At 39.3% G+C, this 25,380-nt stretch overlaps 1 protein-coding gene and 1 long non-coding RNA gene across 23 annotated transcripts in view; one reads left to right on the top strand and one right to left on the bottom strand.

Moving 5' to 3' along the window:
- Positions 1 to 13,058, bottom strand: part of LOC309660550 — a 192,673-nt gene extending 179,615 nt beyond the window's left edge. Inside the window, exons 1-3 of one of the 2 annotated variants that reach the window (XR_014263455.1) lie at positions 12,451 to 13,058; positions 5,878 to 6,055; positions 5,083 to 5,132 (exon numbers count right to left, since the gene is read on the bottom strand). This is a non-coding gene — a long non-coding RNA (uncharacterized lncRNA). Of the gene's footprint in view, positions 1 to 5,082; positions 6,056 to 12,450 lie in introns of both variants that reach the window. The other variant, XR_014263454.1, reaches the window with a different exon arrangement.
- SLC9A9 (solute carrier family 9 member A9) overlaps positions 1 to 25,380 on the top strand; it is a 683,127-nt gene that overhangs the window by 406,979 nt on the left and 250,768 nt on the right. For all 21 annotated transcript variants that reach the window (XM_082461227.1, XM_082461222.1, XM_082461225.1 and 18 more), the window contains one exon: positions 13,065 to 13,153. In XM_082461227.1, the coding sequence (XP_082317353.1) occupies positions 13,065 to 13,153 (89 nt within the window). The remainder of the gene's footprint in view (positions 1 to 13,064; positions 13,154 to 25,380) is intronic.

Genomic DNA, 25,380 nt, shown 5'->3' with positions numbered 1-25,380 from the left:
CTAATTTGATAATCAAGTTCCATCTTATTCTGATATAAATTCATTATATTTTTACTGAGGAAATCATTTTAATTATATGTCATTGGCAATTTGTATTTCTCCCTTGGTGAACTACCTGTTTATGACCTTTGTCCTTTTTTCCTATGGAAGTGCTTATTTTTGTCACGTTAAATTTCAGAAGCTCTTTCTCTATTAAAACATATTAACCTTTTGACTGTCGTGTAGGCTATAAATATTTTCCAATTCATGGCTTTACCTTTTAAATATGTTATGCTTTATTTGTTTATGTAAGGGAAAGGTAGGTATAGACATTTTCAAGTTTCATGTGGTTAATTTTATCTCTTCCTTAGAAAGCCCAAGATTTTATTGATTTCTACTTATAAAGCCCACTGTTATTAATAATAATGTATGCTTTTTTTTAATACTTGTCTGGTTTTATTTTTGCATTGGAATCCATCTGGAATTTGTCTTGCTATGAGGTGCGAGATATAGTAGGGATTTGATTTTCTTCCTAGATTGTTCTTCACTCATCCTAACGCCCTTCAAACTTAACCTATGAATTTACAATATAATGTCCATGTATGTAGGTACATATATGTGTATATATGTTCTGGGCTTTCTGTTGTTCCACTGAGCTCTTGGTCTTTACTGTTTTCATCATTTCAACTCCATGGTTCCTTTTAATAGCTAATAGATCCATTTCTCATCCCCCTTCCCCAATTTCAAGAGATTCTTTGCTATACTCACATATTTATATTCCAGAACGACTTAAAATAACTTTCTTATGTTTCAAGCAGAAAATAACTTTAGGATTATGATTGGGGTTGTATTAAATTTTTAGATTAATTTGAGGAGGAATGGTGTTTTTGCAATGTTGAGTCTTCCCACAGAGGACTATGTTATGTCTCTCCATTTATTCAACTCATCTTTTATGGCCCTTAGTAAATTTTTATAGTTGTCTTCACATTAGACCTACAAATTTCTTGTTAAGTACTTTTTAAGCTATTTTATATTTTGGCGTACTATGATGAATGGAAACTTCTTCCATTATAGTTTCTGGAAGGCTATTGTTTGTTTATGTGCATCTAGACCTCACCATGCTATTTGATTTACTCTCCGCAGTTCTGAAATATAGAGCCATAGCTGATGTGTAGAATTTGGATTGATGGGCCAAAATTATATTAGACTGTCAGGTTTGTGAGGACTATATCAACACCAGCAGTGTAGCTGAAGCGTGCTAGGCATTCAATATCTTTTGAACAATGGAATGAATTATTTTAGCTTAACAAAAGGAAAAATTTCTAATATCTGAATAACAGACTGTTTTATGAGTTAGTGAGGGCCTTATGCCTGATAATATCCTTGTAGATTCTTTACGTCCACCGGTCAGGATATTTCAGAGCAGATTCATACATCAACTAAAGGATAGATCATAAATTACATTAATCTTCAATTTCATTTCCCTAACTCTTAAGTTAAAATGGAGACATGGAGACCTTGGGAAACAAGAGCCTAATCTAAAAGAATATGGTGGGCATATGTCGGCTTTGGCTGCCCAGCACCTGTTCTCACTTTCACTGAGGATAGCATTCTGATGTTATTATCCTACCCCTCCTCCATCAGATACCATCTTCTTAACCAAGGTACTCCACCCTCCCCAGCCGAAGAGAATAGGGACATCCGAAGCTAGGTCAACCAGACACTCCTTCCCTGTGATATGAACTTTTAGGAGGGAGTTAGAAGTATATACAACTGTTGGCACCCAGACTTTGCAACAGCAAAACCCTATTGGGACCCTCTATTTATTCCTGCCACGGATCTCTGGAGCTGCCTTTATGCTGCTTCCCTCCAATAAATTCCTTTCTGATTACAGTTGCCAGAATCAGTGTTTATTGCTTGCAAACAAAGAAGTCTAAATAGTACAAGGGAAGGAATAATCTATGAGGTATTTCAACAAAAGAAGCTGCATAACTTGGTGACAATTCAGAAGGGAAGAGAGGCTCAAAGACAGCACAGCCTCTAGGCTAGGATGCTTGGGACCATCTCATGCCAGGTGCATAGTGATAGACAAACAAAAAGAATCAAGCTTACAAAGACAGTTTGCACAGTCTTCATTATTCTTTTTCGATTCGCCTCCTTATAAGATTCATTATGAACACTTCAGTGTGGTGGGCGGGGCTTGCTCATGACCACATTTGCTGCTTTCACTTTTAGTTGTTACTAATTTGATGATGATCATTTGACTTATTTTGATCACCTTTTACTTCAAGGGCCACATTTGCAGCCGCCTCATCTCAGTCTCTTGGAAATTGCACCTGCAAATGTTCAATAGTCACACAGAAGCACTTAGTTTTATGGAAACAAGTGGCTTTTAGACATGCAAATGAAGGTTGGCATTTCTATTACCCAAAGGTCTGATGCTCTCCTGCTGGAAATGTACAAGTGCTGTCTGAGAAAACTTTTATTTACGAAGACTGGGCAGAATATCAAATGCAAGTGAGAAGTCTTTCTAGAAGATGAGGGTGTGTAGATAGAAATGGACTTTAGGGAGTCCTCACAAACTGGGAGAGCACAGAAGGAAGAGAATGTATATGGAAGTTTCTGCCCTAATTACAAAATCAGCCACTAAGGGGTATGTCTCGGATTTCTAGTTCTTCTGCTAACTTGCTGAGGGATAGGAATGTCACCCTATTAATTGGTATCTCAGTTTTCTTTACTGCTGAGGTAAAAAGATTTTATTATTTTGTAGTGGAAGGACATGGCACACATACAAAATGTGGCTTTTGAGTAAATACATGACCCGAGGTATTCTCTCTGTCAGGTACCTGGTACACATGCATACCTAATTTCTGATCAAGTAGAATTTTTCTTGGCCTATTTTCTAAAAGTCATTAGGTTACTGAGCCATTATTTTAAATTGAATATTGAAAATAATTCAGCAGTATTATTTATAGCATAATCTCTGGTGGCATTGAATCCTGTCATAGAAGCTGCTTTTCAGTTTATAAAGATAACCAAAAAGCACAGCTGGACAGGTGGTTTGAAAATTCATTTTTATAATCTGTTTCCCAGCTGAGACTTTGGGGGTCAGGTTTTTGCCAGAAGCAAACTTTCAGGGACTGTCATTAAACACCCAAAGAGTAAGATTTCTAATGGCAACATTGACACTGCATCTAATGATTTCTCTGCTTCCAGGCACTGTTGTAATAAAGGCAGCTTCCATTTTTAGGTTCCTGGGGCATATTTTATGTCAGCTGGAAGTGAAGGAGGAGGAGGGAGGCCGTTGGCATCCCTCACTTTCTCATACGAAAAGTTAAATAGTATAGCCCACTATTTACTCAGCTTAGAATGGTTTCCATCTAAGAAAACAAATGTGTAAAAATCTGAAAGAAAAAAAAGTCCTGATTACTGTACTAAGCAATGCTATTGGGCTTTGTAGTCTGACTCTAGAGAGTAAGAGACTCAGAAAAAAATTTTGCACGTAGAAGGGTAAAAGCAAATGTCGCTCTGGCCCATTCACTAAGGAATTGACCAAGGTGTCTGAACGAGAGAAGAACTCAGCACACACAAACATGAAGCACAACATAAACAGTCAATTCACCTCAATCCCATCACCCAACCTTGTTCCCCCCTTGGTCTCAAATGACAAGGGCCTAATTACATTGTCATGATAAGGAAAAGCTGACACCTGAAAGCTCAGGTCCTGCTTATCTGTCAGGTCAGCTCTTGAAAGGCTTTTGTAGAATAAGTAGTCGGGAAAAGGGGAAACTGGGAATGTCTTTCTTTTTGGCAACAGACGAGGAAAGATTTCCAAACGAAATGACTATTACTGGACACGTTGAGACTTTACTTGATCTGAGTAAGTAAGTTGGCTCATTACTTCTCATCTCCATCATCTCTCGCCTTGGCGAATACTTGTCTGAAACTCTTAAGAAGGTTTCTAGTTCAGAGATAAATGTGTTCCATTTGGCTTGCCACTGATGCATTGCATGACTGGATGGGAAATATATTTCTAGATCTCAGTAAATAAAGCAAATCACCAGGAGGACTTAGTTTGAATTGTTTCTCAACTCAAATCTGGCCAGTTTTAGCTTCTAAATACATGTCATTAGCTGACATCTCAGCTTCAAACTGTTCTTGCTTTCATATTGACAGGACCATATGAATCCAACTTAATTAGCCAACAATTCACCAACAAATGAGGTGCACTGAGTGTTTTCCCAGCCAAAAATAGAGCCAGAGGCTCAAAATATTAGGCATTCAAGCTGTAGCAATAGACACCCAAAATTCCCAAGGGGATTTATTAACTAGCTTGCTGAACCAAGGGCAAACACGCAAAGATGCCATCTCAATAAACACAGGTGTAGAGTACATCTCCTAGCATAATAACTCATTAACTCACACCTGCACTTTCTTGAACCAAATAGCTCATCGTTTCAATATTCAGACAATCTTGCACATGTAACTTGAATAGTGGACAAATTTAGCTCTGCTTTCTTCACTGTAAATGTTTTCTGTCTTTACTTAACATCTCCTCACGGTGCCAGCAGCCATAGGGAAAAGAGAAAGTTGCTCATGTCCTGCACAGGCGTGTAGAAAATTTTCAGAAGACAGTTGGCACGAATGATTAACACAGTTGAAGGAGAAAGAGGAGTCGAGGATACTGGGAATTATATCAAATGAATCAATGGTTCATTTCACCAAAATGGGGAATGTGAGTGAATACATGTAGCAGAAAGAGAGACACAAAAATTAGTTCATTTGAAAGTCTTCTGGATTCTATACAAGTGTGGAACTTCTACATGGAAAGGTACAGTGGGCAATTGGACATGGATATCTGGGATGAGGCCGCTGACTAGAGATTTAGGTGACATTGGTGTACATATTTTCAGTGACTCCAAGGAAATGAAAACTGAAAAGGAGTAAACCTGACAACACCAACATTTGAGGTGGAAAGCCAGGGATCTAAACAAAAGGTTATTTTTCTTCTCCTCCAGACCTCAAGTTAATTTGCATAAGTACTCACTACTACATTATTAAAGGAATTTTTTGTTTTAAATGGAAATTTATAAACCTTGCAACACAGACAGGAAGTAATCTTAATTGCATGCCTACCCTCTGCACTGGAGGATCTAGAAAGAAGAACATAGATTTGTGCTGTTTTCTATATTGATATTCTTGTATCCCACAGACTCATCATTCATCTGCCAACCGTAGCATTGCCAAATATAGTAAACTAGACGGTAATTGTATTCTTTGCAAACTTGGAATCCTTCATATTCCCTGAAGGAGTTTTCCATTTCGTTAAATCTTTGACTTCTCAGTTCCAGGTTCACGTTCAGCAGTGGTGGTAGGAAACCTGTCAGAAACGTCTCGTTTTACTAGATCAAAAATAAATAAAAGTGTGGCATGGAAAAATAACCCATCAACCTTAAAACTCCTCAGAGTGCCGCCTGAGAGCAAGACACATTTTTTTTCTTTCTCACTCCCTCTCTTTCTGTGTTCTGATGATATAATCAATATTTCCTGTCCAGAAACGCAATATTCTCCAGTCTTAGAAACCCCTCAAGTCTGCATTTAATGTCAAAGAAAATCATGCTCCATGTGGCAGATGTTTATTTTTCAGCTTCTGTATCTGAAGTCTTCATCAACTTTTAATGAGAAAAGAACTACTGAATAATGTTATTAGTAGCAGAGACCGTACGTGACAATAGTCTTGAATAAGAAAAGTTAAATGTTAGAAGAAAATAGACTCTGCCACTAATAAGTCCAGATAAACATCTATTTGTATGTGAGGATCAAAAATAATTTCTCCTTCATTCTCTTTTTAGAGCAGATAAATATTTCTTGAAATAGAGATTCATTACTTTGACAAACCTGCACTTGAGTGTCTGATGTCTACTGGGCACTGTTATGGGATGGGGAGCAATACAAAGAAGGAGGTCATAGACCCAGCCTTTGAGGGGATCTAGGTCGAGAAGGTAATCTAGTTGTCAGGAAGTCCACATGAGGCCGTGGGGGTCCCATGTAATTCTTCAATTCCATATATGCAGTCCTTGAAGCAAATGTAAAAACAGCAATTCAGATCACAGACACTTAAGATGGGAAGGTGCTTAGAGATCATCTAGAGCAGTATTTACCACAGTTTCTTGACCCTTATCATAAAAAAATAAAATAAGATAGTTTTATCATGCACTTATCTGCACACAAGTGTATTTTTTTGCCCACAATGGTACTTACTTACCTTAAAATACACAAAAGTTCTAATTAAAAGTTATGAACCTGAAACTATCGCATTATTAATCAACTGTACTCCAATATAAAATAAAAAGTCTAAAAAATTTATGAAGTTCTTATATTTTCTTCTACCCTTCAGTGGGTTTCTTGCATACCCCAATCTAAAGAACGCTAATGCAGACCATCTTCTTTAATTCTTTGAGAAGAAAACAATGGACCAGGCAATGAATTTGAATTGCATTAGTCATTCAACTAGTTAAGTGTCCGAACTATGCCAGATAGATCCCAGGTCTCCTGATACCCATTGTAGTACATTTTTTCTAACATAATTTACAACCACACAATGAACCTTGATGTCATGTAAGCATAGGTTTGTGTGTGATGTGTGTAAGCATAGGTTAATGTTACTAAATATTGTATATACACAAGCATTAGTAATACTAATGCTTTCTGAGAAGGTCCAGAAGTGGGAATCATGGAGAAGAGTGTCAATGGTGTTCTGTTAACCAAAAGGAGCTAATTGTCCTCTCAAAATTGATCTCTCTGGAAAGAATTTAGTTGCCAGCAGAATCATTATTCTTCCCAAAGAATGACAGACCTCCTCATGCTGTTTTCTAAACTCCTTTGCTTGCCAATAATTTGAATTTAACTGTGTACCTCTTTGTGGTTTGTCATACAGCTCTTTTAGTTAGTGTCATAAAGTATCGGTTCTAGTTCTTATTCAAAATTGCACAAATGAGTCCTTGCAGACAGCTCTTTAGGGATCTTGCCCACCACTGAAAGCTCACTGTGCAAACTGAAAGGCAATTTTGAGCACACACGTGAGTCAGAAACTCTTATTGTTATTTTCTCTAAGCCACTTCTTGATTTCTTTCAGAGCTCCTTCTCTATTTTAGTTCTCAGATATTCTTGAGCATGCTCCGTCGCTGTGGATCTGGTTGTATGTACTTGTTTCCACTTGTCATTGCTACAGGGCCCCATAAATACAACTTGAAACCAAAACCTTAGACATGCAACCCTCGTAGTTGCATTTAATGACCGCTTGTGTTCGTCAGAAGAGATGGAAGCAGAATGATCAGATTTTACCTCAGTTAGGAAAGAAAATGCAGTAATGTTTGCCAGCAGAAGATCAACATATTAGATGTTTCATAGTTCTATTTTATGGATACTAGGACTAATACAGCATGTAAGAGAAATACTTTCATACTTATAATAATTAGTTTGATCATTTTAAACATAGAGCATATTAGATGTTTCTTCTAAGTTTTGTATTTGGAAAAATGTAATTAATTAATTCAACGTGTATTTATTCCCTAACCTATAACAGATTCAAACCCAAAGTGTGCAGGTAAACTGCATGTTCCTGGGACATGCCACATAGTTTCCTAGCTTTTGCCCTTCATTCACATTGAATTCCCTACCCCCAACCCTGCACCTCCAAATTCTTCGTATCTTCCAAGACCTAAATGCCTCTGTGTCCTTTAGGAAAACTTTCCCCATCTCTCTCCCACTTTCCCCAGCCCCAAAGAAATCACTCCTTCAGAATTCCCATTTTCTTCTCACCTACTTCATTCTACCTGCTTTTAGATATCTCTGTGTATGTGTTGTCTCTGGTAGGAGACATAAAGCTACTTGAGGTCTAGGACTGGGTTTATTCATCCTTGCATTCCCCATATCCATAACCCATGCTTTCCTCATTGAATATCTCAGTAGATAGATAGAACTTGCAAAATTCCGATACCTTAACTGTAGTATTACTGAGAATTGTCTAAGTTTGGATTTCTAGGAGTGAGGCACACATTTTCGTCTGCTTTTCCTTGTTGCAGGAGTTGATGTGGAGGAGAAGGCAACAAATAATGATTAAGGACATAAAATGTGTGAGACGTGCTAGATGTTTTGTATTTCTTCCCCCAGCAACTTGTTGAATAGGAAATGCTGTTGTGTTTAGACCTGTAATGAGCTTCTCTGAGTCATTCCTTCTTTTCATGTCTTCTTCCTTTCACCTACTTCTAGTAATTATAGTAAAACCTTATATTTACTTTTTAGTGTTTAGTTTACAAATCATTTTAAAAATCCATTGTATTGCTTTATACTTAGAACAGACCTGTGAGACAGGTGGGCCCTATCCAAATGAGAAATCTGAGTCTTAGGTGGGTGAAGCCCTTGGCCAACATCACACATTGCATACCTGCAGCCACGGCCAGAGAACGGCAGCCTGGGGAGGATGGACACCTGAGGGACCCCAAGGCCTGAGAGGCATGAACCATATGGTTATTAGGAATGTTCTCTTTGGCTGTATTTTTTCCTTTTTCTTTATTAAGTTTTTAATTCTACTGTCTTTGGTTCCATTTTTATGTCTTTTGTCTAGATTCTTTAGGTAAATTGTCCATTTATTTTCCTTTTATTTTTTCTAATAGAATGCATGTTAGACTATAACCTTTCCTCTGAATAATCCTTTGGTTTTATCCCATTGGTTTTGATAAGAAATGTACTATACACTTACTGTTATTTATCTCTACATAAGCTAAAATTTCAAATTTGATTTCATCTTCAACTCCCATTTTATTTAAAAGAATACAGTTAAAAATCTCTAATGGATACATTTATGTAGCTATGCTTTTTGTTAATTTCCAATTTTATAACATTTTGATCAAAGGATGCAATTTGTTTGTTTTGTTGTGTTTTGATTTTTAGAGGGGGAAAGAATTTTTGAACTATTTGATAGTAAAATATATCATCAATTTATTCCATGTTAACTAATTTCTTTTATATTCCAGTGTTGCTGGGATTAAAAAATAATTTTAAAATAAAGAAAAAAATTTGTAACTCCTCAAACATTCTTAATAGATAATTGTTCCATGACCCTAAAATTATTTCATGGAATCATGTCAATCCTAGAAAGTCACAGAAAGAAAAAATGGAGAATAAGACACAAAAATACAATTTAAAAAAATTTTTATAGTTAGCAAGAGCTGCGAAAGTAAAAAAGGGGCACTGAGGCAGCACAGAGGTCGTCACTGCAAGAAGCAAGTGTGACCCCTTGGACTGGGGGAGCAAAGGGAAGAGAATCTAGAAGCTCCCAAGAAGGAACCATGGAGCTGGGCCCCAGACCTCTGAGGACACTGCCTGACTGCTGGTGCTTTCTCTGAGGGGATCCCAGGAGGCTGGTCTGGAAGTGAAGGAAAACAACAAAAAACAAAAAGAGAAAACAAGGCTGGGACCAGCTGCCAAAGCTGTGGTGAAGAACCATTGCTGAGATGCAGCTGACAGAGCCCATCAGGCAAAGGAAGATGTGGTCTGGAGAGCCCCAGCCTCAGGGTCACAGAGGCAGCACAGGAGGGTGGGCTCGGGGCTGAGACACTAGATCACAGACCGGCACAAGGAACACTTAGTCCCCCTCCCCCTCCTTTTTACAACTGAGAATCTGAGATCCAGCGCATGTAAGAGAGTGGTCTAGGGCCTCACATAACAGTGGTACAACTAGGGCTAGCAGGCACAGGGATGTAAAAATATAGTGGCAATTAAAATATACTTTTGTAAGGTAGAAAACTGGCAACTGTGAATCTGTTTAGATGGCGGACAACTTTATAGCTAATAGATGTATTCGGGTGAAACATTTTCAAAGTGTGTTTTAATTTGTGTGAGTTAATTAATTACCAAGCCATAGAATTATGATTATGTATGCTAATACTAAGGGTCAGATCAGCTTTGTTGTTTTATTTTAATTACAACACCAAGACTCTGGTCATGTAGGCAGACTCTCCATTGTTTGCTGCTCGTGTGACATATCTGTAGACAAAACTCAAAAAATATTAGCAGAAACTTTGCCTATTAGTTTTCTAATGGGAAAACCAGTGGAGCTACTGGAGAAAATATCCTCAAAGGAGATGTCCAGCCAACTCAGGTATATAATCTTCATCATCAAATCTCTGACTCTTTCCCTGGGACATCAGAAATGATATTTTTTAGATGGCTTAAGGTTACCTTAAAACATTCCTGGAGGGTCTAATACAGGCAGAAAAGTACAGGGAGTCTGTGGAATTTTGAATCTTAGCTCTGCCACTTTCAAGGTGACCTTGAGTAAATTACTTTGGTTTCTTGTTACCTGGTGATAGGAATGTTCATTTATTTATTCAGCAAATATGTGGAGTGCCTACCATGTGCCTGACATTGCTCTAATGGCTGGGGGCCAGTGAATCACTCTGCACTCCCTGAGCTTTCCACTGCAGTGCAGGAAGGCAGAAAATAAACCTATAAATATATAAAATGTTAGGTGGCAGTAAATAATATTAAAAAAATAGGTCAAGGTAGGCAAATAGAGAACGACGAGAGGGATTATTTTTATACAGTGCATAGCAGAGGCCAGTCTGATAATGTAACATCTTAAGGAAAGGAGGGAGCCATGTGGATGTCTGGAGAAGACTTTTCCAAACAGTGGGAACCGGACATGCAAGGGCCCTGTGGTGGAACCTGCTTAGCGAAGACGAAGACGGTGTGTGACAAGGGGGGAGCATGGTAAGGGCGGAGGTCAGGGAGCTGTGGGGAGGGGAGGAGGGAACAGGACTAGATCCTACAGGGCCTGCTTGTTATGGGTTTCCATTACAGAGCTGGGAGCAGAGGACTGACATGATCTGAATTGTCTTAAAAGATTCACTAGCGCTGCTGGGTGGAAGGTAGACTGTGGGGGGCCAACAAGGGAGACGGGGTCGGAGGTGCAATTGGGAAGCTCTTGCTGTAATCCAGGCAGAAAATGATGGTGGCTTTAGAAAAGGGTGTTAGTGCGGAGGTGTTGAGAGGTGATCGCGTGCCGGGTAGGTTTTGAAGGACCCGTCAACAGCATTGCTGACGTACAGAGAGGGGAGAAGTAAAGAGTGTTCCCAGAGTTTTTTGCCTGGGCAGCAGGAAGAATGGAGATGCTATTACTGAGGAGGGGAAGAGAGCGGGAAGGGCTGGTGAATCGTGCGAAGCCTGTTGTGAGATAATAAATCAATGAAATAAATAAGATGATGTGAATAAAACTAGTGTGTTGCTTGCCCACAATAAGCATTCAGCCAATCTTAGGGCCCTTACCTATCCTTTATTCTTTGTTACTTCTTTTTGTTCTCAGAATGCATTTGTGCACTACCCACACCCCCCCTCCCTTTTTATTCACTACTTCTCCGCAGATCAATATATAGTCAAAACATTCCCACAACAGTGGGAGGTCGGCTAAACCTCACCCAGAAAAACCTCCAACAGACTGCTGCATCAGCAGAGGTAGATAAATTGCATTTTTAAATAAAGAAAGAAAACTACTTGATGACAAAACAACATGCATGGCAATCCTCTTAGTTCCTCGAAGTCCTTGAAGTACTTCAGTACCCCCAAAGTTTCCCTGGTACTGGTTGTTTTTTAATAGAAATTCTGTGAAGAGTGAAATATAGTATTTCATAAGCATTTTTTTCTTTGAATTTCTGAAGAGAGGCTAGAAAACTGAAAAGTTACCCAAAGCAACTATATAAATGCTTACTGCATATATTATTTCTTGGCACAATTTCCTAACTGTTTTTATTCTTTTGCCTAAAAGTTTGAAGCATAATATTAGAAGGAAATAAGTGATGTAAATGTATTAGACAAATATGTCTTAGCAATATTTTATCCAAAGCCAACGCCCGAAATAACCAACATATAAATAGAAGCATACAGTGTACATATAAAAAATATGCTTGGTTCTTTAAAATTCTTTACTGCAGAATTTTTATTTCATTTGAAATGTCAGTATTCAGTTCACATATCTCTATACTCTTAAGAATCATCAGCATTTAATTTATGAGTGTTTTTAGTTGGAAAGAGTGTGCTGTTTAAAATTCAATTCAATCCCCTTGGTTTGGGTTGAAGACTACTTACATCTTGTGTTTTTCCCAAAGCCCTCCTCTATGCCCAATTTCCCATAGCTAATCAAATCTCTAATCCAAGGTAGAATGCAGCCCCTACCGCTTCCCCACCCCAGCTCAGGGGCAATAACACAGAGAATAACAGACCCCAGGGACAAATAACACATTTGTCCCATGGTTGCTCCTCCTCTGTCCCCAGACAGCATCTAGTGTATGTGTGGCTTCATGTAACATTTAAAGCTGGGTATAATGATGGCTTAAGAAATAAATCCTGCAACCAGCCAAGAAGCAGCTGAGGGCCCACTGTGGATAAGAAGCACGCAAGAACAGACCAGCCTACCTTCAAGGAGTGTGTGCCTTGGATGTGTTCACGAGATTATCCAGCAGCAGAAAGACAAAGCCCCCAGCTTTGCCAAGGAGGTGTAGAGGCAAACAAGGATCTCTTTCTGGGCTTGGCAAGTAGGAGTATTGGCCGAGGCAACTGAACCCTTGTAGATGTCTTAGGTTTATGACTCGTGGTTTTTAATACTAAATTATGGTATGATAGGAACTTCTCAGGCTCCTGAAGGTACACAGTGGAAAGCAAATGTCTAAGCAAATATGCCAGCATTTAGTATAAAATGCAGCCGAGTAGTTGGCAGTAGCTGTGAGAGGCCTGGAATTAACTATACAGTCTTTTATTCATGGGTTTCCAAGTATAACTTTCCTAACTCATGACCAGAGAATCATTTATCCCCAGGAAGAATCTACTTCTTAATGCTTTTCTTTAACTTTAATCCTGTTAAGTTCCATGTTTAAAGTAAGCAGCCAGGTTTACCAAAGGTTTCATCACCATAATTATTAGCAATTTTAACTCTACTGATACCAGGTCTGTTTTCCAGCTGGGATAGCCCTACCCCTTTGACTTAGATGGGAAAGAAAATTGATTTTGACTGGTATGTTTTTAAATTTCAGGGATAGTTGCTGTTCTCTTCTGTGGAGTCACACAGGCACATTATACCTACAACAATCTGTCGTTGGATTCCAAAATGAGGACTAAACAGGTAAAAGAAAAAGCTCACTACAGGCTTTGTCTCTTTTCTCAGTGTAATGGTTACGTAGCAACTCTGGCAGGGCACTTGGAAAGAATTTCATTAGTAGAGGAAGACAGTAAGCTGAAGTCTTCATTATAGGTTGGCTATTTATAGATTTTTTTTTTCTTCAGGATAACTATTAACAATTCTCTTGGTAAGCAAAAATATAGTTATAATGGTCTCTCCCTCCTGAGAAATGTGGAACGTAGACTGTCAGTCTTGAAGATGAAAGGCCCACCGTCAGTAATAATTCACAGTCACTTACATCTAAAAGCATTATAAAGCATGTGAGATTGGGTAGTTTTATAGAAAGAAGGAAATGAAGAAGGATAAGGAAGTAATGTTTGGTCTTTAATTGGGTGCTTTTGCTTCCAAGTAAACTCAACTGCCAGTTGTCACATAAGCAGAATGTATCTCCCATATGCCAGGAACACATCTGTTTTGATGTTGGCGCATAAACACTCACAGATTCCTTCCACAAACATTTGCTGCATCACCACTTTGTGTCAAGCACCGTGCTGGGTACAAGGAATAAAAGGGCAGATAATATATGACCCTGCCTTTAAGTGGTTCATTATCAAGTCTGTTGAGGACGATAGAGATGTGCAGTGAGCAATTAATTATCCACAGTGTGATAAGTACTGAGATAGAAATGCCTATCTAGGTTGTTTGGGGAGAATTCAATAGGGCCTCCTCCCATGGTTAGGACAGGGAAGGTGAAGAGAAAGTTTCCAGAGATGATAGCCCAATCTGGAGCTTGAAATGCAAATAGAAGTTAATTAGGTAAAGATGTGGGATCCAGTGGGGGATGAGAAGGTAGCAGGAAGGGCATTCGAGGCCAAGGTTGTAGCATGGACAAAAGCTCTGAAGCAATTGATTGGAGCACTTTAAATAGTTCTGTGTGGCTAGTGAATGGGGTAAGGCTGAAGCTAGTGGAATACAGTATGCGATGAGACCGCATACACAGCCAGAGACCAGCTTATGGAAGGACTTTCATACCTTGTGAAGAAGTTTAGACTTTAACCTAAAGGTAATGGGAAGTGGCTCTAACAACAGAAATTTATTGTCTTACAGTTCTGGAAGGTAGAAGTCTGAGATCAAGGTATAGGTAGGATTAGTTCCTTCTGAGGGTTCTGAGGGAGAATCTGTTCTATTCCTTGTTTTGACCTTCTGGAGGTTTTCTGACAATCTTTGGTGTTCTTTGGCTTGTAGACACATTATCCTGATCTCTGCCTTCACGTTCACATGGCATTCTCCCTGCGAGCATGTCTGTCTCTAAATTTATCCTTTTTATAAGGATACCAGTCATACTAGAATAGGGACCCACCCTACTCCAGTATGACCTCATCTCAACTTAACTAATTACATTTTCAAGGACCCTATTTCCAAATAAGGTCAGATCCTGAGGTACTGGGGGTTAGGAATTCAACATATGAATTTAGGATGACATCACTCAGCCCATAACAGGAAGTCATTGAAGTGTCTTAGGTAGAGTAATTTACAGATAATTGAAGTTCCATTTTAGAAATATCAACTGACAGACAAGAAGAGCATGGATCAAATGGCACTTGTATCAACTAGCTTGTGCTGTGTAACAAGCAACCCCAGTGGCATTTAGCAATAAACACTTATTTTTCATGCATCTGCAGGGCTTAGCTCTTTTGATCTGGGTTGATCTGGGTGGCTTTACTTGTCTCAACTAGGATGACTCACTGTCTGTGGGTTTGGTGGGGCTCTATGCTAGAGTGGGCTTGACTAGAGCACCTTAACCAGTGCCCTGTGTCTGTCATTCTTCTCCTGGCAGAAGAACAAATCCCCGTGTGCCAGTTCATTTCAAGCTTCTGCTTGCATCACATTTCCTAAACATCCTATAGGCAAAGAAAATCACATGGCTGAGCCCAGGGTCAAGGGGCTGAGCAGGTCACTAGCTCACAGTGGGAGAGCACTGTAAAGTTACATGACAAGGAACATGGATATAGAAAATTATGAAGAATAGAACCAAATTATTGCAATCTATCCCAAAATGCAAATGGAGGTAGATAGGCTCCTATAATAAGCCCAATGATGCTGAGAACATCTGATGTTGGGGCAGTGGGAGTGGAAAAAAACCAAAAAGACATCTAAGCAAACCTGTGATCGGCTAGGAATTCCTAAACAGTTTTCGAAGACTTACCTTAAAGTTCTGTAAAATGGCTATTGTTTTCATCCTTCTCTCTTTGTCATGTCCCAAGCTCAGCTGGACCTGAGCCCACGTCCCACCTACGCAGCAGGGACTCTGCAAGGTCACCCTTATCTCTGCCCATCAGAGGACTCAGAAGATGCAATTACAGACATTTTAAGGAGCCCCAATTTTAAAAAATGAACCAAAAAACTGATACCAGTACCTAGAAACTTCCAACACATAGTCTCCTAGGATCCTTTTAATTATGGAGACTACTAGCATTCTCTAGAATTTAAAGGGAAATATCTTGGGCTGGTTTTTCCTGACCTCATATGGTTCTCTGAGCATTTGTATTCTGAAAGGCTGAACTCTGTTTAGGGACTTGCACTTTTAAGTCACGCTATCTAGACCGCTCAGCAGAACTTCAAAGATAACTCATCTCATGGCGAGACAGCAGCCCAGCACCTAGGGGAGACAAAGCCAAAATCAGTGCCCCACAGCCTTCTGTTCTCCTCTGAATGGCTTGACAAGCACTCCCTGATGGGCTGCCAGCATCCATTTTTACAGCAGTCTCCTTTAGGGAAGGAGATTTTTACAAGTTCATTCTTTAACATCCAGATAATTGCATCCCTCCATCTTTGTTCCCCCCATCGCCTTCTTTCCTGGGTGCCTGGTTCATAGTAGGAGCTTAATGAATGCTAATTCCCTTCCCTTCCCTTCTCATACCTTTCTCACTTTTTTTCTTTCAGGATCTCTCATTTTCTATTTATTTTTTTCTCTCAATATATGCATACATAGCAACTGTGCACATTTATACATGAATATATATGCATACATCTACACACATATTCCCCACTCTAGCATATAGAGTCTGAGGTCACCATTTAAAAAAAAAAATGAGATCAAGTCCTTTAAGGAACTTCACAGATCAGAAGTCCTTGGCCACATCTGCACCAATGTAGCAAGCAAAGTTTAAACTCCATGTGGGAAACCAATTATAAATTGTAAAGAAAAGCTGAGACAGGTATTATAGAGATTGTCACTGTTTCCTTTAGAAACGGGCGAAGGTTTAGAAAGTATTATATGACAACACATGGTTACAGAATACATTATCTTCCTCTGCATCTCCCTGAGTTGTATTCATTGTCAGTGGGAGAAATAGCCTCTTTGCCTCTGTCCCCAGGACTGTTTAATGGGAGTGAAGGAAGTCAATTAGTGAAGTGTAGGAAAAAATCAATGAAAATCAACTTTGTGTTATAAGATCCTTAGTTATGGGCTTCCCTGGTGGCACAGTGGTTGAGAATCGGCCTGCCAATGCAGGGGACACGGGTTCGAGCCCTGGTCTGGGAAGATCCCACGTGCCGCAGAGCAACTAAGCCCGTGCTCCACAACTACTGAGCAATGAGAAGCCCGCGCAGTGCAACGAAGAATAGCCCCCGCTCACCGCAACTAGAGATAGCCTGTGTGCAGCAAGGAAGGCCCAACTCAACCAAAAATAAATAAAGAAATAAATAAATTTATATATTAAAAAAAATCCTTAGGTAATATGATTTACAAAAGAATTTTATTCCTGGACTGTGCCTAGATCAGCTAATGAAACGGCTATATCTGGATACAAAGACTTTTGAGAATTAATATATCCTTTGTAGCTTCAAGAATTAGAGTGCCTTTTTAAAACTGCAGTTTTACATTAAAATATGTTTTGTAACTGATAATGACCATCTAGATGCCGGTGAATTGATTTTCACGCCAAACCATGAAGAAACATGTTGCATCACTGTGTGTTAGGCACAAAGCAGCATAATAGAGACATTCTGGTGCTATTACCCACCATGAGGATTTCTATTTTCATAGCACAGCACTCTAGTAAAGAGTATATGAACATACGTGGCAACCCTTTCCCTGGACTCAAAGCGGTTTGCTTACTTTAGGTTGTGCACATCTAGCCCTAGAGACAGACAAATACTGCAAGCCCTGACTCTTGACCTAGAAACTGAGAACCGTTAGAGATGCTCGAGATGGACATCAGCACAGGGCAGTCTGTGAGCCTAGACGTCTCACCCTGAAGCATCAAGAAGACCGCATACCGACCTCCCAACCCCACTCACACAAGTCCCGGCCTGCCTCCCAACCCCTTCCTCCCTCATGCCCTTACCCCCTAGGCAGGCCTGGGAGCTGATTATCTGGGCCAGATTCCAGGGTGTTTCCATCAGCTGTCTCTTCCTTGACTGAGGCTGACTTGCAAAACCTTGTACTTCTCTACCATCCTTTTTTTTTTTTAAAGATTAAAGGGTATCCTTTAATTTTCCCTCCAAGGTTTTGGGTTTTTGTTGTTTTTTTTAATTTATTTTATTCAAGTGTATTTGATTTACAATGTTGTGTTAATTTCTGCTGTACAGCAAAGTGATTCAGTAATACATATATATACATTCTTTTTCATATTCTTTTCCATTATGTTTTATCACAGATCTACCATCCCTTTTAATTAGAATTTCTCCTTCCCTTCCTGCAGTTCCCACCTAAAAATTACTTCCAACAGATACACATGGGTGTATAATGTTAATTTAAATAATTAACATCTATGATGCATTAACATGTACAAAGTACTTATTTAATTTTTACTTACTTCTCTACCTAAGTGGTAGCTCTTCTTATTATCACTGATTACCTTCATTCATTCATCTAATATTTTGTGAGAGCCTATTTTGTGCCAGCTGCTCTTCAAGGTGCTGGGATACGAGAGTGAATCAAAAAGAATTGCTAGTAGAGGAGTTTGGAGTAATCAGAATAAATAAGCAAAACATACAGAGCATTCACGGTAAGTTATAAGGCCAATGATAAAGCAAGGAAGGGAGGAAGGAGTGTGTGTATATGGGAAGGCAGAGTTGCTCCTTTAAACAGGGTGGCCAAGGAAGGCCTCAAAAAGAAGGTGATCCTTGAAAGAAAGAAAAGAGGGAACTATGTGGACATTTGGGGCAGAGCTATCCAGAAATTGGGAACCACATACACAGTGGCACCCTGGGACAGGTGACCAATGTGGCTGAGGTGGAGCGTACCAGGGGAGAGCCTGAAAGACAATATCTGACCAGTGACAAGGGACGGGTCCTGGGAAGCCTGAACAAGGTGGGAAAACACCAGAGGCTTTTAAGTTCAGGCATGGCATGATACGATTTAAATTTGAAAAGAAGGGAGGTGTCACGTATTAACTGGAGAAGATTGCAAGATAGCACATTTGAGGGACAATCGACAACCAAGTGCTGATTTGTTACATTTGAGATGTGTATTAGTCCACAAAGCAAAGCTGTTGATAGCCAGTTGGACAAAGAATTCTGGAGTTCAGGAGCGAAGTTTAGGCTACAAGTATAATTTTAGAAGTCACCAGGATAGAGATGATATTGAAAACATGAGGCTGGATGAGATCTCTAAGGAAGTACTAGAGGAGAGATCCAAGAACCAAGCTTTGAGGCACTCCAATGGTGGTAAGAAGTCAGGAACCAGCAAAGGAGACCGAGAGGGAGAAGCCAGTAGGGAGAAGGAAAACCAAGAAAGTATGGTGTCCTGGGAGTCAGATGGAGAGTCTCCAGAAGGAGCATGATGAATGGTGTCAAATACTGCTGAAAGGTCAAGTAAGGTGAAGAACATGAATGTCATTGATGACATTGATAAGAACCGTGTTGGTGGAGTGTCAGGGTAAAAGCCTGAATGTAATGGGTTCAAGAGAGAATGGAAGGAAAGAAATTGGAAACTGTGTGTATAGACGAGTCTTTCAAAGGATGGGGAGCAAAGAAATGAGATGATAGCTGGAGGGAAAAGTGAGGCCGAAAGACAAATCGTTTTATTTTTAAGGTGGGAGAAATAACAGTACTTTTGTATGCTGATGGGAATAATACAGAGTAGAAGACCGTGTGTTAGAGGGTTTGCCAAGACTTATGAGTGGCAGAGGGAAATTTTTAACTTAGATTTTTTGATTTGTAATTCAAACTGTTTTGCCTTTTACTATTCTTTGATTAGTAAATGGGTTTAGTAGCAGTTGGGGGGCTTAGCATCATTTATTCAGTAAACCTTGAGTGGATGGATAGATGAATGAGTGAATGAATGAATGAATGTTTGGCTATCTTTATTATCCTTTCAGCTAATTAGTCATTTATCTTATATTTAATTCTGTCATCTTTGAAAGTCTTTCAGTGCATTTTAATTTTTTTATTAAAATATAGATCGAGATGGACATAGATGTTTTCGTGCATTTATTTTTGAAAAGCCAGATTCTTTGCCTAGCATTTATGGGCAAACAATGACATCTTCATTACAGCACATTCTTTCCAGATGCTTATTTTATTTCCATTCCCCCAGATGATATTTTAAGTGTTTATCACCATTGAATGGAAAAGCAGCAATGCAAATCCAAATATAAATTTCCAATAATAAAAAAAAAAAGACAATGGGAGCCAAATTAGATGTGCTGTGCATGACTTTGTAAAATAAAAATTCAAGAAAAAGAACAGGAATGTGGGGAAATCCAGATGATATGGTGAAAAGAACACTTCAGCGAGAGTCCAGAAAGCTGGAGTTTGTCCATTATCTCTACAACTAATGGTGGGGCCTTGGATAATTAATTTAACACCTGTGAGCTTCAGTTTTCTCCTTTGTAAAATGAATGATTGAACTATATGACTGGGTTTTAAGGAGGATGCTATAAACCTAATAATTCTCTGACTTGACATAGAGCATAAAACACGCATCTGGCTCCCTCTTCCAGACTGGGATGGGCAGGGATCACTTGATTACAGTGCAATGCATAGAGATGAGAGGAGCAGTCAAAGTTTGCCATTACTCTTGTTGACAAATCGTTGGGTAGACATTTTAATAAGCTGTCAAATCAAATCCAAGGATGAAGCTGTAGAACATCAAAGTCCTTGATTTATCCTGGGGTGAAAAGTTTCACTGAGGGCTGGATACTTTTTTCTGGAAAAATTGTCTGTTCCTACGTGAGTGATTGTAATGGGTTCTTCAAAGACTGCCTGCTTCTTTGGGGTGGAGAGAACAAAGCTTACATTGCTACCACTCAGTGGCAGGGTCTGACTGAAGGGCTTCCCAGCTTTGCATTTCAAGCATGAACCGAGTGTGGACTAAGCACCACATGGTTGCATGGCAGGCACCATGCTAGAATCCAGGGAGACAAAGGCAAAAAAAAGGCAACCAGGGGACTGAATTGCTCCCTGGAGGCAAGGTGTTCACAGGAAGCTGATTGTGGGTTGGGTGTTTTAGAGATGGCTATAAAGATAATTAGGAGATTATCATGCAGATTTCATGGGAAATGAAAACAAAGAGAAGAGAGTATGCAAAAGCAGAAAACTAAGAATGATCTTGACAAGACCTAGAAACAAAGAGATAGCACACTCTGCCTGGGGCTCAGGTTGCCTTGGGGAAGTAGATAGGGGTGGGTTTGGGCTGCTGGTATAGGTTGTGGAGCAGGAAAGGGGAAGGTGTGGGACAGGGTTGAGGATTAAAATGGAGAGGTGAGTTCAGGTGGACATTTTAGTGTCTCACTGTGCTACGTTTAGAAGAACTATATTCTATAAGGCTCATACTTGCTTAAGGCTTTTAGACATAGAGATGATGATAATAATCAGATCTGTGCCTTACAAAAATAATGAAGGTAGGATCATGAAGGAAATGACATCAACCCATGACATCACTCTCCCTGCTCACCACACGTCCTTTTGATAAATGCTTACATACGTAACATCTAAATTTATCTTAACCTTCTGTGGCTCTAGGTATACTTTTGTCCTGTATAATCTCTTAGGATGTTGTGGTCTATATGAAAAGTTTATGGAAATTTACCATTTAGTTTTGTCTTGAACTTAGGAGTTGCTGAATTAATAAATAAATAAATGAATGAGTGAATGAATTATGACCTTTAACATTCCAAGATAAAAAATAGAGAGGGGGAACAGTGTATGCTAATTATTAGTTTTATTTAATTCTGATATGATGCATTAATTTAAATGTAATGAGTTGGATGTACAAAGCAAATGTCTAGGGTAATCTTCAGATACTGAAAGAAAGATCAAGTATAATTCCATTGCTTGTTTCCTGCAGTGTGCCTCTGCCTTATTGATTTGCATTACAGTGGTTTTTGATTATGGTTTTGTGCAATTTTTCTCCATCACTTTTAACAAAAGCAAGCTCGTTCCATCCCAGTTACCTGTTCTGAGGCACAGTGTAGAGAGAAAGTCGGGGGCAGCAATGCCCCTGTCTCCCTGGCTTCTGAGAAGTAAGATCAAAGATATCTTCATAAAGCATAGAATTGCCATTTTTAAAAAACTCTAATTACATTTCTTTTGTCAAGATTTCTACCACTTTTCTTCTTCCCTTCATTCAAAGTACGTTTAAAAATACCATCCTAGAAGGGTTGAATTCATAAATGATGGCAAAGTGTTTAAATTTCTCCTTAGCTAAGCTGGTGATTCTTTTCAATGAAACTCATTATATTGTATAAAGGACATTTAGTAGTTCAGCTAATAAGTGTTCTCTTTTAAATGCTAATGAGAGTGGAGCTCCCACATAATGGCAAGAACACACTGTACTTTCGGTGCCCAGAAAGAATTATTGTCTGTGAACCCCTAGTTAAGAAGCTGTATGCCACAACCAACTTGGATTATAGTAGGGGCCACAAATGAACATTAGGCACCCTCTGTAGTAGGTATCTCCTATATGCCAGGTACTGGGGCCCAGGGAGAAATAAAGCCAAGTAAGACATGAGATGTGCTTTCCCTTGAAAGTTTTTCATGTAAGTTTTTTTTCTCTGATAAAGCTGTAACATAATGGTACCGTAACTTCTCGATTAAATTTTAGCTACTCTTTTAACCACACGTCTGTGTTTGTTTATCATAGTATATAATTGCAGTTGAGAATTTTAAGTCATAAAATCTAAGAAGTTCAGAGCAAGGTGGGAATATAAACTTTTAAACCCAGAATTATGTTGGAGGAAACTGAAGCCCAAGGAAGTTCGATGACCTGAGGGGTAGAGTCAGTTCTGCAGCCCAGGGGCCAACCTGGGCATAGACCAATGCTCAAGGGATATGCCCTGCAAGCTAAAAATATGCAATACCCACCTTCAAAAAGCAACCTTTGGTGTATTACTTATCTATTGCTGTGTAACGAATTACCCTAAAATGTATCCGTTAAAACAACAAACTTGTACTATTTTGTATTGTTTTCGAGGGATCAGCGTCTAGGAGCATCAGCTTAGCTGGGTAGTTCTAGCTCAGGGTGTCACATGAGGTTGCAGACAAGCTGCTGGCCACGGCTGCAGTATCTGAAGACTCGACTGGGCCTGGAGGATCCACTCCAACATGGCTCACTCACATAGCCATTGGCAGAAAGCCTCAGTTCTTCACCATGTGCCTTCCATAGGGCTGCTTGGGTGTCCTCATGGTGTGAAGGTAACTTTCCCCCAGAGCAACTGAAACCGGAAAGAGAGAGAGCAAGAAGAAAGCAGCAATGCCCTTTATTAACTACTCTCTGAAGCCACACACTGTCACTTCTGCCATATTCTGTTCGTTAGAAGCAAGTCACTAAGACCAGTCCATGCTCAGTGGGAGGGGAATTAAGCTCCACCTCTTGAAAGGAGGAGTTTCAAAGAATTGTGAACATATTTTAAAACTACCATGGAGCCTGGTGCCATTTTGGGAAGTGATCTTTTGATTATGGTTTCAATTTCTTATGCAATTGAACACTTAGGTTTTCTGCTTCCTCACTAGCGTGGCTGAGGGAGGTGACACTATAGAGCCACTCTCGGCAGTGGAGTTCAGCTGGCAGCAATGCCCACTGGGGCTATGTCAGTAGTGTTGGGGCTACAAATGACTGAGCCACACATTTAGAGGTAATTTGTGAAGTCCTTCCACTGTGGACAGTTTTTTGTAAACTGTTCAACTTTACTTACTGTAAAAGTCAACTTTACTTTCCTAGTAAACCATCTATTCTCTCCAGCTTTTCAAAACTTTTAATAACAACAATTGTTGAACACTATTACCTGGCATTATAAATATATATTTCACATAAATTATTCCAATTAAAATTCACCAAAAAATTCATGAGGTAAATAATAATATTAATCATATTTTACAAGCCTTAGAGAAGTTAAAAAGGTCACCCAAAGGATAGGGTTGTGCACCATAACCCATTATTAGTTTCATGTCTTTTTCATATATTTGATTATAGACTTTTCCTGTAGAAAGTGATGTGTATGTATTTTCCCCCTTCTTTAAGTTATGAAACTGCATATTATACTGATCATTTTAAGAAATAGCACTTGGATTTGTTTATCTATTCTACTACCATGTTCTCTAATTCATTCCTTTCTCCTTTTATCACTGTCATTTTCTTCCTCTCCTTGGGCTTCGCTTCTTCCTCCCTGTCCCCTTTGTAGATGACAATGAACCCAAGTAACCCTGTCCTTGCCGACCAACACTCCTCCCTTTTCTCTTCTTTTCCTTTCTCAGCCTTAACACTAACCGGAGACGGCCTTGATAGGTAGAACCAAGAATGACTTTTCTTCTTCCACCAAAGTATCGATGCTGTCACATCTTCTATCCTATTCACCTCTTTATCTTGTGACAGATATTTTATTCCATTTTGCTGCTGTTGTTTTCCTCTTTCTTCCGGATTCATCAGTACTCCATGTAGCTAAGAGTAATTGAGTATTATTGTTGTTTGCTTCTGCTTCTTCATCCCGATCATAAAAGGCTCTATATCTGAGTCACCTGCCAGGACTGTCTATCTCTACCCAATAGGCAACATTTTGGGGATCCATATTAATTCACCATGACATTTCTTGCCAACAAGATTCAAAGCCTTCTCTTAATTTTTGTCTTATCTTAACCCTTAGAAAGTATATTTACCTCATTCAGCATTTTCTAAAATTTAATTTTTTACCTCATTTTCCCCAAAATAATGGCTTTGTATTCTTTTTTTTTTTTTTAGAAATTCACGTTCTTTTATTTATTTATTTATGACTGTGTTGAGTCTTCGTTTCCGTGTGAGGGCTTTCTCTAGTTGTGGCAAGTGGGGACCACTCTTCATCGCGGTGCGCGGGCCTCTCACCATCGCGGCCTCTCTTGTTGCGGAGCACAGGCTCCAGACGCGCAGGCTCAGTAATTGTGGCTCACGGGCCCAGTTGCTCCGTGGCATGTGGGATCTTCCCAGACCAGGGCTCGAACCCGTGTCCCCTGCATTGGCAGGCAGATTCTCAACCACTGCGCCACCAGGGAAGCCCCATGGCTTTGTATTCTTTACCGCTATGTAGAGTTTCAGCCTCTCAGAGAGATGGTCCTCTCGCTCTCTCTTTCTCTCTTGCCCTTTGTCTCAATTTTTTCTCATTTCTTTCACCTTTAGAAAACAAGAAAAAAAAATCGTTATTAATGCTTAAGTATTAACATATAAATATATATGATCCATGTCCTTCTATGTATGAGTCTGATTCACTGCTTAATGGGAAAAATTTATCTGAATAGGTTTTAAGAGATCAGCTGGCCTGGTCCCCATTTTGATGACATTCAAGACAGATGGTTGCTCATTATTACCTTAAAATTTCTAAGGATGGCAATGACATAACCCCCTTGAATAGCCCATTATAGTTTTATCACCATGCGTGACAGGTGCAGGTATGAGGGGCTTCAGTCTCATAATGGCATTTTGGGATGATAAGTGGAAATTACTGTAATCTTTCTACTCATTTTAATTAAATTTGATTGATGCAGCACAGAAAACATCAAGGCTGAATACATGCACCAGAGCGTGTGTTTGTTAAAGAATACTGCCAGATTTAAGGATGCCATTTCCTTGATGGTCTTGAAACATGAAGCAAATGGATTTAATAAAATGTTAAGTCTTTGTGCAATTCCTCCAGAAGAGAAATTGAATTGCTTCTGGAGGCACAGCTCAAAAATCCAAAAAATCTCATCAGTGGAGAGATGATAGAGAACTCCAAATTACCTGAAAGGAAAATCTAATAAATGAGAATAAGACTTTG

The sequence above is a fragment of the Balaenoptera physalus genome, assembly GCF_965194825.1.
Source record: "Balaenoptera physalus genome assembly, chromosome: 4".
Classification (NCBI taxonomy): domain Eukaryota; kingdom Metazoa; phylum Chordata; class Mammalia; order Artiodactyla; family Balaenopteridae; genus Balaenoptera; species Balaenoptera physalus.
Note: the sequence above shows the minus strand (reverse complement) of the source record. Positions and strands in the feature narration are given on the sequence as shown.